Source organism: Setaria italica, chromosome V (genome assembly GCF_000263155.2).
Source record: "Setaria italica strain Yugu1 chromosome V, Setaria_italica_v2.0, whole genome shotgun sequence".
NCBI lineage: Eukaryota > Viridiplantae > Streptophyta > Magnoliopsida > Poales > Poaceae > Setaria > Setaria italica.
The window spans coordinates 16,102,188-16,115,037 of record NC_028454.1 but is presented as its reverse complement, the minus strand read 5'-3'; the positions used below and the strand labels follow the sequence as shown (position 1 = coordinate 16,115,037).

The 12,850-nt window shown below is 45.7% G+C and overlaps 1 protein-coding gene across 1 annotated transcript; it reads left to right on the top strand.

Annotated features, from left to right (window-relative positions):
- The first annotated feature begins 870 nt into the window (after positions 1-870).
- On the top strand, positions 871-3,684 carry LOC101784470 (dephospho-CoA kinase). Its single transcript, XM_004968670.4, has 4 exons — positions 871-1,053; positions 1,165-1,286; positions 2,252-2,397; positions 2,939-3,684. The coding sequence occupies exons 2-4, from the start codon at positions 1,179-1,181 to the stop codon at positions 3,375-3,377; spliced, it is 693 nt and encodes a 230-aa protein (XP_004968727.1). The 5' UTR covers positions 871-1,053; positions 1,165-1,178; the 3' UTR covers positions 3,378-3,684.
- Positions 3,685-12,850: the final 9,166 nt, after the last annotated feature.

The following is a 12,850-nucleotide window of genomic DNA, read 5'->3' as shown; positions in this document are numbered from 1 at the left end:
ATTCTCAAAAAAATTATTTACCTGATGTTGGAGTGAACAGAGAAGTCATTACTCATTACATTTTTTCATATGTTGCAAATGCAACTTAAGTTCAATCTTGAAAGGTGCTGTTAGGTCCAAAAAATTACCAGTATGGAAGAGGGGGATCGCATTTACCTTCCTGCCATTCTTGTTACACGTTTTCCCCAATACTATTTGACTGCCGATGTTCCTTCTTTGAAGAAATCCTGCAACATGCCGTCATTCAACGCCATCAAGCTCTATAACTGAAACTGAAAATGAAGCTGAGATGAACACTGAGAACATCATTCAGCCTGGCAAAAACTGAGGGGCGGGTTCCTGTACCTGTAATACAATAATCGAGGACCTTAACCCGGTGGATCGGCTTCGGGATGGGACACGGTGATTTCACGGAGGAGTGGAGGAGCTCGTCCGAAAGACGGTGAATTCACGACGATACGGCCGAGGTGCCAAAAATTCTCCACCGCCACCGCTGCCCGACTGATAGGTTCCACGACCACAAGTCGATCTTGGTCCCTCCGAAGAAGGGCCAAAATCGCTTTACGGCGCGTAATAAGTGGCTGCACATGATCCTTCCAAACCGCTCACGGCAGACGTGCACTGCCACCACTCACCGAGGCCATCGCTGCCAATTGTAACTTTACAAGGAAGTCGTCTCCATTGCTGATGGGATGTGGTTGCCGGGGCATAACCATTATTGTCAGCGTACTCGTCTTCGACGAGGAGGCGGCTTGGGGCTGAGTCTGGGCCTGGGCTATCCCCTGCCGAAGCGCCACCACGACGCCACGAACGAGCCCATGAGGTCTTTTCTAAACACGCCAGCCTCCACAGAAAGGCGGGCTCCCTCGACCTGGGCCCGAACTATTGTCGAGCTCGCTCGTTGACAGCCCAAACGACCCCATCGCTGCGCCGCCAAGACCACCTGCGCCGCCGGCCGTCTCGCCTACTGCCTACACCGCTCCCTTGCTGCTTCAGGCTCCATCGCTGCCGGATCCAACACCGCCGGAGCGCCCTCCACTGCGACACCTCCGGGTAAACTTCTCTCTCCCCCGATTTGGATCTCCTCTCGTTCTAGTGCTCAGTTCCCTGTGAAAGTAAGATCGGCTTCTGAGGATGTACGCTATTGTCGTTTACACCGAGAAGGGGAAACCGAGGAGATGAGGCTGGTGGGGTTGACGGGCGGGATCGCGTCCGGGAAGAGCACCGTGTCCAACCTCTTCAAGGACGCCAGCGTCCCCGTCGTCGACGCCGACGTCGTTGCTCGGGTATGCTATGCGGTCTGCCCGATCCTAAAGTTTACTGACGCTTCCCGTGTAAAGCCGACTTAGTTTTAGCCTCAAAGTTGTAAGCTTTAAGCTGCCGGCTTTTGTATGATGTTATTAAATTTGGTACACTTTAGGCCTCACTGTAAGCTTCAGACTCTTGTCAATTACGCCTCTCGTTTCCCCAACTGTGCTTTTGACCAAAATCAAGAACCAGGTCCGTACGTATTTAGTCTTTGCATCCTTTTGTTCTGAAAAACCCTTACTTGTCACATACATTCGTGGCAATTATGCTTTTGGCAAAAACAAGAGGTAGAGCCTGGTTCTCACTGTGGAGCTAAGCATTCAGTGTTGATAATTGGAGTCCACCGGTTAGCTCTTAGTGCCTATGTTATGTTCCAAGAAGAAATCCCGTTAATTTTCACATAGAGCTGTGGCATCCATCTCAAGCTTTGCAGATAAATGTAACATTCACTTTTTTTTTCCGAAAAAGGATTCCTCAACTGGTTTCAGTTTGTCATTCTTTTCTTCCTGTGGGAACTGGTTAGAACAGATCTTCAACCAATAATAACATCACAACAGGGATTTGCAACTTCTCAAACATAGTTGGTGTGGGTTGAAGGCTGTAAACTCATACAATTGTTCCTTTAATTCATGATGAATATTAAATAATAGCTTGGATACCAAATTACCAAATGGAACTGAATCAGTGCCACCATAATGCCTGGAGCAATATTTTTCTGCCCTTTTAATATACCACCTAACAACTATTGTACTTGCAAACCACAATAGCTGCTAGCAAGCATGGTTTACATGCATAACTCGCACTGCAAATCATGTCTATTAAATACTAATGGTACTTTAGACTTCTGAATTTTTTTCTTGGTGCCATGAGCATAAGCCTATGAGAAATGACAAATGTTTGTTCTATAACCGTTATACTAAATTTTGGACCTATGCATATGTAGAATGTAGTGCAGAAAGGTACTGGAGGTTGGAAGAAAATTGTAAAAGCCTTTGGGGAAGAAATTTTGTTGGACAATGGAGAAATTGACAGAGCTCGCTTGGGACAAATTGTGTTTTCTGACCCATCAAAACGCCAACTTCTTAACCGGTACAGCTTTCACTAAATTAAATATTTTACATTTTTTTTTGTGAATGCAGATTTATGAGTGGATGTACTTCTATAGTTATTACTAAAAAATAATTATATTAGGAAGAGAAACATCACATATTTCTTTTATCAAATACTCTAATATCTTTTGGTTGGCATGGAAAATGACATAGTTTTGCCATATGCTTCTATTCATACCAAACTATGTGCTGCATTAATATTGATCTTTGTTTGGTACTAATAATAAAATGTGATAAGGTGTACACGGGTACTCCTTGAATGCTGGAGAAACTAATGTTTACTGCATTGAAAGATGCTATAATAAACTGTGACACTGGTCTGCACAGTTTTTTGCACTTATATATCTCATGACTAGTCCTTAAGCATAAAAATTCCTTCACACTAACATCTTCTGGGGACTTATTCTGTTAAAATTGGCATAGTTATTCAGTTAGCCTTAATTACTAATTCATCTTTTACCAACAGTTGCCACTTTAGTGACAGCATTTCTAATTGTACACGGTTTCTTGGTCACTTTCAGTCTTCTGGCGCCACATATTTCTTCTGGCATATTCTGGGAGATGGCAAAACTGTGGATGAAGGGATGCAAGGTTGTCGTCCTCGACATCCCGCTGTTGTTTGAGACAAAGATGGATAGATGGACAAATCCAGTCATTGTTGTCTGGGTTAATCCAGAAACCCAGATCGAGAGGCTCATGTCAAGAGATGGGTGCTCTGAAGAACAAGCTCAGAACAGAATCAATGCACAGCTTGCGCTGGACTGGAAGAAGTCGGAAGCAGACATAGTGATTGACAATTCTGGGTCACTGGATGACACCAAACAACAGTTTCAGGAAGTGTTGAGGAAAGTCTCTGAGCCCTTGACATGGAAGGAGCGCTTGAGATCTAGAGATGGTCTGATCTCTGTTGTCATGTGTACAGCAGTGGGGGTATTACTTGCCCAGAAGAACCTGCTATGATCCTGATAAGGTTTAGGAGGTTAAAAACGGTGATCTGTTGTTTCAGGAGACCTGCACAAATAAGCTTGTTTGGTCTCTTAGGAGTCTTGAAATTGGATGGCAGCATTTGAAACATTTAGTGATGAAACAAAATCTGCAAGATTTACTGTTTTGATGTAGAAATTACTCAATACCAGTGCCATGTAGCCTGTTTGAGTGGAGAAAACTGCCCATCTATTTTCTCAGTTGCTTTTACCTGATTCTGGTTCAAGTCATGGAACTCTGTTTGTAGGGTTTGTTTTACTGGGCCAAATATTGCTTCAAACCATATGGATTGGCAGGATGGGCTAAGAATTAGAACTCAATTCAGCCCATCCGTGTGGATATACATTTTGTCAGGCAAACGAAGCCTTCGATGCCAATTTGTGCATGCGCATTCATGTTAGTGCGTGAAATGAAACTTAAAGTGCCCTTTTGCACTTCTGATGCGCCGTCTAACTGCATCTCATGCCACTTTAGTCTGCTTCAGGATTGGCATAAATTGCATTAGAACTTTATAGGCATCCTGCAGCTGTATGCCTATTATATCCATTTTGTAAAAACATGCTACTTAGTCTGCTTCAGGCTTGTAGGTGCTGCCTCAAAGACAGGCAATTGAAACCACATAGGTTCCTATACATTTTGATGCAGCACTCACAAGATACATGATATCCATCTGGGAGTTGTAGACATGACATGGCCTGATCTTGCATTCATTTTTATTTCCATTTTTTTTCCTGGCTGAAGTAGAAATCACAATAGTATCTTTTCTAACAGTCAGAGAAGGTGCACTAGAGGCCTGCCCAGTACCAGGCTACCAGCTGTTAGTTTCTTTGCTTCAGATTGGCGTGTATTTATATATAATATAACATGTATACAATATTATTTGTAATCCTAGTCAACCTAAAGATTAAGTGATCTGAATACTTCTTTAATGGCAGTATTATCTAGGATATGGTTAACATACTTAGTTTGCTAGCAGTCTGTGACTTGTTTATTTCTTACTGCGCATGTCTATTACCCTACTAAACTACTCGTTTATTTCCTTTTATTCTGCAGTTTTACATGTCTTCTATCTGCTTTTTAAATCAACTGATATTGTCTCCTTTTATACTATTGCGATTTTATTTGTTGTATCTAGCATTGCACAGACTAAAAGATCTGTTAGGGTCCTTCCCTTTGTCTTGGATTAATCCTTTTATAGCCTTTACTTCTGATTTTCTGGTCTGAGTAGGCTTTGTACATCATTTTCCCCTATTATTTTCGATCAAAAAAGGTTATTTGTTCCACTACAAGCACTTAGGCAATCAGGTAATATTGAAGATCAGTGGCTGCATAGAAGCACTGGAGTCTTTGACTGCCCAATCTTTCCCAAGATGACAAATGTTTAAATTGAAACTAAATTGGACCAGATAGTAGCTGTAACTATCCACTTCGAATGAATGGTATTGCAAGCCAAGATCTGTTGTATTGATCATTTAGTGTATCCTCCATGTAATTAAATTCTTGCTGTCTAACAATTCCATATATGAATTATGAAGTACTCCCTCCATCCCAAATTACTATTCGTTGTCTTTTTCAAGATTCATAGCTTTTGCTATGCACCTAGATATATGCTATGTCTAGATACGTAGCAAAAGTTATGTACCTAAAAAAGTCAAAACGAATAGTAATTTTTGGGACGGAGGGAGTAGGACATTAGGACAGTAGTGTATACAATCACAACAGTAGGACATTTGGTTAATGTGGATGTAAGGGAGGCAAGTATCAACTTTTTAACGAGTTATTAATATGAAGCTGCCTACTGATGCAGCCCACATTTCTATTTGGGGAGCATGTGAAAAGAGGTCCAGAGAAACATGACGCCACTCTGTGAAGGAACCCATCACATGATCTATGCAAGTCTTGAAACTGCTCTTCTGTTCATTTTTAATTTTTACATGTGCCTGATCAGTTCTGGCTGACATGGTATTTTGGTACGTCAAAGGCAGCATGACATTGCAATGCCGATGCAGATGCATTAACTTTGTGGGTCTTGTTCAGATTATGAAGAATCAGTTGGGACCATGGTTTATGTACCTCCTTCAAATTATTGGTCTAGCTAGTGATGTAAATACAGTTTGGAAATTTTAGATGTGCGCCGCAATTCTAGCAGCATGCTTTTGCCTCGTGCATGCGGGCACCTACAGGTATTCGATCTGCGCACTCATATTTTGCATCCTTGTTACAGCTGAGCTGGCAGTGGTGAGATCGTTAAAAAGGGCACATTAGGAAACAAGAAAGAGGAGGTGATTCTGTTCTATGATGACTGCCAGAAGGTACCGCCAGTCATGCCGTAATCAGCGTCGCTAGCTACCGAGCCTTTGTCCACAGGACTCGTGCTTTTACTTACGTTAAGGATTGGCAAGGAGGCAGTGTCCCGGACAGGCCGAGCCCTGTCCGGTGCTCAACCGGTCACCGTCGGGCCGTGCGTACCTGCATGTGCCGGTGGTTGCCGTGTCGCCGTCACCGGCCGGACGCGGAAAGCCTCCACTCGTCGTCTGGTTAATTTGGTGGCACGGCATCAACACGACCGGCCACGCTCGATCGCCGCGGCTCGCGCGGCGGTTTGATAAATCTTGTCGCCAATCTCGGCGGCCTGATCGACACGGGAATTCAGGCTTGGCGTCACATAATCTACGGAGTCCCAAGCAGCTGCTTGCATCATTGGGGTTTTAGCTGGATATGCTGCCGGTTGCATCGCTGTACTCATGTACTGCGGTTGAGAGCTAACAACAGTATTGTATATCGGTCGTCGATCTCTACTGGCCAGTGGCCACACCTACTCTGTTCCAGTTGCGTGTGTCAATTTGTGACGGCTACTGACCCCAACTGTAAACAATGCTGTTCTTGACCTTGACAGCAAATGAAAAGAGTGAGATAGTAGCTAGCGAATGAAAAGGGTTTCCAGTCCGGGCTTTCGGTGGTAGTGGCGATCGGAAACTGAGCAGTTGTTGGCGTCAAATGATGGATTGCATCGGCGATCGCATGTGTTTCGGTCAGAGTGGGATTGGAACAGCCGAACAAAGGTGGCACGAGCGGTAGGTGCCCACGACCCCAAGTAGTACAAGTGTACAGTTGGCTAGCAACGCAACAAACATACATGTGACGCGCCAACACGAAGATATCCAAACTAAAGACTTGTGCAGGCTAGATGAGCAATGATGCACACGTCTATATATTATTGTCGTCGTCGTGGCAAACTCGCAACGGCAGTAGCGACAAGCAGACTAGCGAATTAACAAAGCTCCATTAAATTTGGTCATGCTGCAAAAAGTTCGACCAGTGGCAGTTCTTTAGGATTTATAAAACAGTTCCATTGTTGCTCCATAATTTATGCTGGTCTCAGAAAACAACAAACTGAAATTGTACTTGGGTTGTTGCGACTACGGATCGGAGATGAGACCGCCGCCTAACCAACGTGCGCTATGTATATATTCTAAGTACGTTAGGTTCTCCCTAAAGAAGAAGAGGAAATATTTCTCTTCAGTAATTTACTACATGCACTTCATTTTTAAGGTGTGTTTGGTTGGACTGTGAGCTGTGAAAAAGATATTGTGAGCTGTGAAAAATCTGCTGTGGGCTGTGAATTGTCAGCTGTGAGAAAACTGAAAGCCGTTTAGTTGAAAACAGATGTGCAATTGTAGAAACCCTTTCACTGACATTTGAGCCCCACAATCAGTGACATGTTTTTCTTTTTTCTCTCTTCTTTTCCTCTCTCTTCCCTCTCGCATCTCCAGGGCGGTGTGGGTGGCGGCGTGACCAGATGGTGCGGAGGGGTGCATCCCAGGCGGTGGGGGAGGGGAGGGGCACGACCGGGCATGGCGGAAGGGCGCGTGCTAGGCCGCCGGCCGGGGGTGTGGAGGGGCATGGCCGGGCACGGGGTGTGGAGGGGCACAGCCGGGTGCGATGGAGGGGTCCTGACCAACAAGGTTTGCAATGGTGGTGGTGGTTGCCCATTCCTCCCGTCTTCCTTCCTCCCCATTCTTCTCCAACGAGCAGAGACAGGCCGCCAGCCAAATCCCTCACGCCTTGGCCAGCTCCCTCCAATCCCTCGTGCCCGCACCTCCTCAACTCCCCCCCCCCCCGGTCCGCCTCTGACCCACCTCCGACGAGCCTCGACAACCGGACCGCTGGGAATCTCGGTTCCCACAGCCGCCCATGCGCCCCGGCACCTGGAGCTCCGCCCACCGCCGACGACCTACTACTTCCGGCCGTCCTCGACCCCAAGCACCCATCAAAACCGAGCTCAGGTGAACCCCTTGTGCCCTTGCGCCTACTACCTCCCTCTCTCCGCCGCCATGCTTGCCGGAACCGACCTCCACTGCACAGGTGAGCCCACGCGGCTTCGGCTGCCATTGGAGCACCGCCCTACCGGCCTGGGAGAAAAAGAGGGGCCGTCGGCCTAGGAGGAGGAGAGTGGAGGGAGGCGGAGAGGGATGCTGGAGTGGGGAGGGGGGCATCGTCAGAGAGGGAGCAGGGGCCGCCGCGAGAGGAACGAGCTAGAGAGAGAGAGAGTTGACGTGGAAGAGAAAGAAATCGAAGGGGTATGCTCATAACCGATGGTAAGTAGGTAATTTTTTCGAAAATATCGTTTCCACAGCCGAAGAAAGCGGGGGAAAGCTGCTGTGGGTTTTGTACCAGAGAGAAAGCTGCTTTTGCCCCCAAAGCACCTATGAGTTCCTACCCCTTTGGTTGGCTTTTGGTTTTTGAGAAGCAAAACTGCTTCCAAAAGTCCAATCAAAGGCACCCTTAGTGTTAATGTTAACATACATAGTACTTCCATTTTCCCAACATACAAGAGCGAAATTTGCACGTAACGATGTCATGTCATCAGTAAAATTTTGCTCAAACGACTACCCATACGAGGTTTATAGCTCCTCTACACTGGCGCTGAGACAGCGCCAAGATTGGTGTACCTCATATTGTAGTGCGTACACAGATTTTCACCATCTAGATCAAATAAAATTTTAAAAATAACTCCTCTTATAATAATATTTTCTACTACTTGGGCCCTCTCTTACATTTGGCTGCACCGTTTGGTTGACGACTCCAAGGGACCAAGCTAAAAAAAATGATAAAATTGGGGCGGTGCCAAAATTAGGGCAACCAAAAATACAGTGGATTTGTGGCCAAGGAAATTTTTTTGCTACCCAAACTCAGGGCTTACATTTTTGCACAACCGAGTTATGACAGAATTTTATAAATGCATTATCTTCTTCTTTTTTTTGTCCCAAACAAATAGAGCCTTCGTGGGCAGGGCCAAAATATTTGCTTGGCTTACTAGGTCATAAACAGGGGTGCAAGTAGTGGCACCCCGAACAGTTTTGGGTCAGTTAGCTTGTTCATTAGTTTTTATCTCTCTTCTATTGCTTTAAAATATATATAAATTCAACTAAATGAGTGTTGGGTCGATACATTGTCCTCGAGAGAACAAAAATTGCATCCCGACCATAAACCAAACAAATCTGTATGTCTAATTTTATTACTTTTAAACATAATGATATGAGAGCGAATGGGACTCTAGTTGAGTTGGTTAGATAGAGGTTATGGGTTTGATTCTTTGTGGGAGTGAATTTCAGGCTGGGGTTAAAAAAAATTCTCTTCTCTATCACTGTAATCAAAGCATAGTTCAAGGCCCGACCCTCCTACTTGAGGTAGTTGTAGTGGTCGCCAGCCTAGTAGTAGTCTCATAAGGGTTACGGATCTTGTGTAGGTGTGGGGCTGAGGTTCGAGGGTTTTCTCGGTCTATTGAGAAAGTCTTCTCTCTTGGCAAAAGTTCGGGGACTATCTTACCCCGTATGGTAGTCTCATAAGAGTTACGGGTCCTGTGTAAGGGTGAGGCCGAGGTTCGGAAATTTTCACGACACGTAAGACCCTGCATGTCGAATTTTTTTTTATAATCATGAGACGTTTGGAACGGTTGCCTAGAGTTTGCCCAGTGGGAGAAAAAAAAAATCGATTGATGAGTGGGCAGCACAGGAATCTACTCTTCAGCACTAGACAACAGCAAATCCTTGCCTTGCCAAAGATTGGAACATCATCTTTGCATCAGCTCTCTTCCCCTTCCGTGGCTTTGGCCGGAGAGAAAAAAAAACGGCATTTTTTATTGCTTTTGGGTCCTACTACAAAATTAGCTAGCTCAAGCGAATCTCACCAGTGGAGAATATTTTTGGCACCAAACCATCACCTTGCATGGCTCATGCTTTCAATTTAAGTGTCATTCAGTGCATTCAGTTTCAGGTCAGATACTTGGTCACATGCAGTTCGAATTCCTAGGCATGAGTTCCATTTGCCATGTGATTTTGCTGCTGGGTTGTGTTTATAGTATGCAGTACCAGCTGGTTGAAGTTTACAAAGTCAAGTCAAATTGGCCGGGCATCGCCTACTCTGCGTGAACAACAAAGAAAAGCCCCGTGCGTGGCCTGGCAGAGAGCCAGAGAGCATCTTCGACTTACTTAGCAGGGCAAAGAGATGCAAATCTATCTCCTAATGGCTGTTCATTCAAAATGTATTCTTATTGAAATACTCCCGTTCAAAATAGAGAAGGTACATCTTGTATCGATGAAAGAGGGATGCGCCGCTGTACTTAGCTAAACTGTTGACGACAGATTAAATGTTTGTGGATCTAACGATCAAATTCCCAAACTGCTAAAAGAGATGGAAGGAAAACGAAAAAAAAAGAAATGAGCTCCAAACTCTTGGCTAAAAGAGATGAAAGGAATATATAGCATGGGGAAATGGGCAATGCATGCACTTGCTTGTGACAACTTGGCCAAAAAAAGTAATCTTAAATATTGGAGAACACCAGCGTGCTTGTAACGAGGGTGTTTCTTATATATTGCCATTACACAGGATGAGGCGAGAGCTTCGGCGACGCCGCGCCGCGCGCGCGATTGGTGATCGGGTTGACTAATTATGGATCCAGGTCCGGCTCTCCATATATGCTTTCACGCGCGGATCACCATGGTGCGAGGATGAGCACGGCCTTTATCGCGATCTACGCCAACGAGAACGGGAAGATTATAGATTAACTACTGTTTATGCGGATTTCAACGTTCAGGAGATGGCATCGTCGTCGGATCAAAGACGATTCCCTGCTTAGTGGGAATTAACTGTCATTTTCTTCTCTCGATCGTTGGATACAGGCCACGCACGGGGCTCCTATTGAGCGCGCACGCGTCACCAGCGAACAGTGGGACCCACCTTATCTCTTCCCCCTCTCTTCCTTCTTCCTTCCGCTTTCTTCCTCACCTCGTTCTTCTTTCTTTCTCACCTCGTTATTCTGCCGCACCACCACTGCCACCGCCAGCCTCCACCACCGCCCGCGCCCGGCGGCGACCAGCCACCGCGCCGCTCCGCCCACCTACCACCCCCATCGCGCCTCCCCGCCCTTCGCTAACTACTATCGCCGCTCGCTCCCGCCGCCGGCACCACCCACCGGGGTCCCCCACCACCCGGCCGGCGGCGCCATCGCCGCTGTCCTCGCTGCCCACAACCCGCAACCGCCGCCATGCCTGCTGCCGCCGCTGGACATTCCTTTACACCCGCCAGCCATGGAACCCTCCCCAACTCAGAAACCCAAATCCTAACCCTAAACCGCCAGCCTTCGCCACCGGCCGCTCCGCCCACCTCCCACCCCGGTAGCCTTCCCGTCCTCTTCTCTCTCTGAGTTCTCTCCTCTTTCTCTTCTTGCTGGAGGATGAAGACGATGGGTGATTGGAGCGCTTGGAGGAGAATGCGCCACGTCTCCTCGTTCGTCACTATTGTCCATCGGCGTACGTTCGCCCAATAAGATTTTCGCTCCATGCACCGACGGCGTCATCACGAAGGAAAACCACACATGAGAAAATGCGCCGCTGGTCAACATCACTTGGACGCAACAGTTACTATCGGTGCCATCTACTAAAATAGATGTGGTTCTTGTCGTGAAACTCTCCTAGCTTGATGAGTTTACGTAGTCCGATTTTTTTTCAAGAAGAAAAACTTTTTTCATCATATTTATAGTTGTAAGGAAAATGGCCTAGGCCGTAATGATTTTGGTGATTAACTACAACATAGTTATTAGGAATAATATGTTTGCAAGATGTATCTTTGTAGGTGTCTTATGAATCCCGAGGATGAATTTCAAAGCCATCAAAATGAGAAGAAAAAGAAAGACTTAGAAGAATTCTATAACATCCAAATGATTGTAAAAATCTAGGGTTATAAATGATGGTATTGAAACCGGGACAAAAGACACATGAAGATTTGAAGCGAATCCTGCTAAAGACAATGCACTGATGCAATCACCGATTCATAGGTGATGATTAGGAGAGTCACCGACATCACCGAATCAGTCGGTGATCATAGGACAGCGGTAGGGTCAAGACAAGCACGTGCACTGTGACCACCAACCCATTCAGTGTTAACAATGAGCTTTACCGAATCAGTCCGTGAGGTTTGAAGCGTATTTATCACCTCACCGATTCATACAGTGGGACCAGTAAACAAGGAGGCGGATTAGTCGGTGAAGGAAGATAGATGAAGACTGTGGCTCAGGGGTCACTGATTCATTCGTTGATGCCCAGCACATGCCACCAAATCAGTCGATGATGCATGTGGGGCTCGGGTGTCAGTTGCCCAACGGCTAGCTGAGGTGGCATGCACCAATTCATTAGTTGCTACATCCTGCACACCACTGAATCAGTCGGTGATACGCAGAAGTTGCAATGGCTAGTTTCTTGGCTTGGGATGCCGGTGCTTGTGAGAGGGAGGAGAAGCCCTTGGTATTTTGTCGAAGCTTTACCAAGTGAAGAGCGACGAGGAACATCCGGGATTGTCTAGGTGGAGACCCACTTGTTTGTGGGGAAGGTCCGTCGGCTATCCTACGGAGTTACTTGACCGTGGGGAGCTTAAGCCCTTGCGCGGACATTTCGAAATAGTGGAAAGCTTTGCTTTCCAATACTTTGGTAAAAATTGTCGTGTTGCCATGAAGGGAGTTTGCCTTCTTTACCTCATTTACCTTTCACATTTTTTATTGTACTTTATTTCCGCGTTTACCTTTCCTAGAATTGCTATGTGTAGTTTATAGAATTGGAACCTAGGCTGCAAAACTCTTTTGCAATAGAGATAGCAACACATAGAAAAACCTAGTGCACATATAGATAGAATTTGGAATAGGTTTTTACATGTATTTGGAGTCTTAATTTTTAGAACATCCAATCCACCCTATCTTAGGGTAGTCACGGTCCCTTCAACAGTAAAGGCGTATCAAAAAGTACCATCAAATTATACTGATGAACGTACCAAATTTTAGTGTTGCTTGCTAATTTTGGAACCCCATTAGTTATATTTTGGTACCTTTCAAAGGGCCATAAATCAGCCTTCATATAGTATCAAGTTCATTCGTTTCTTCTTGGATTTGTGTGGTGTGA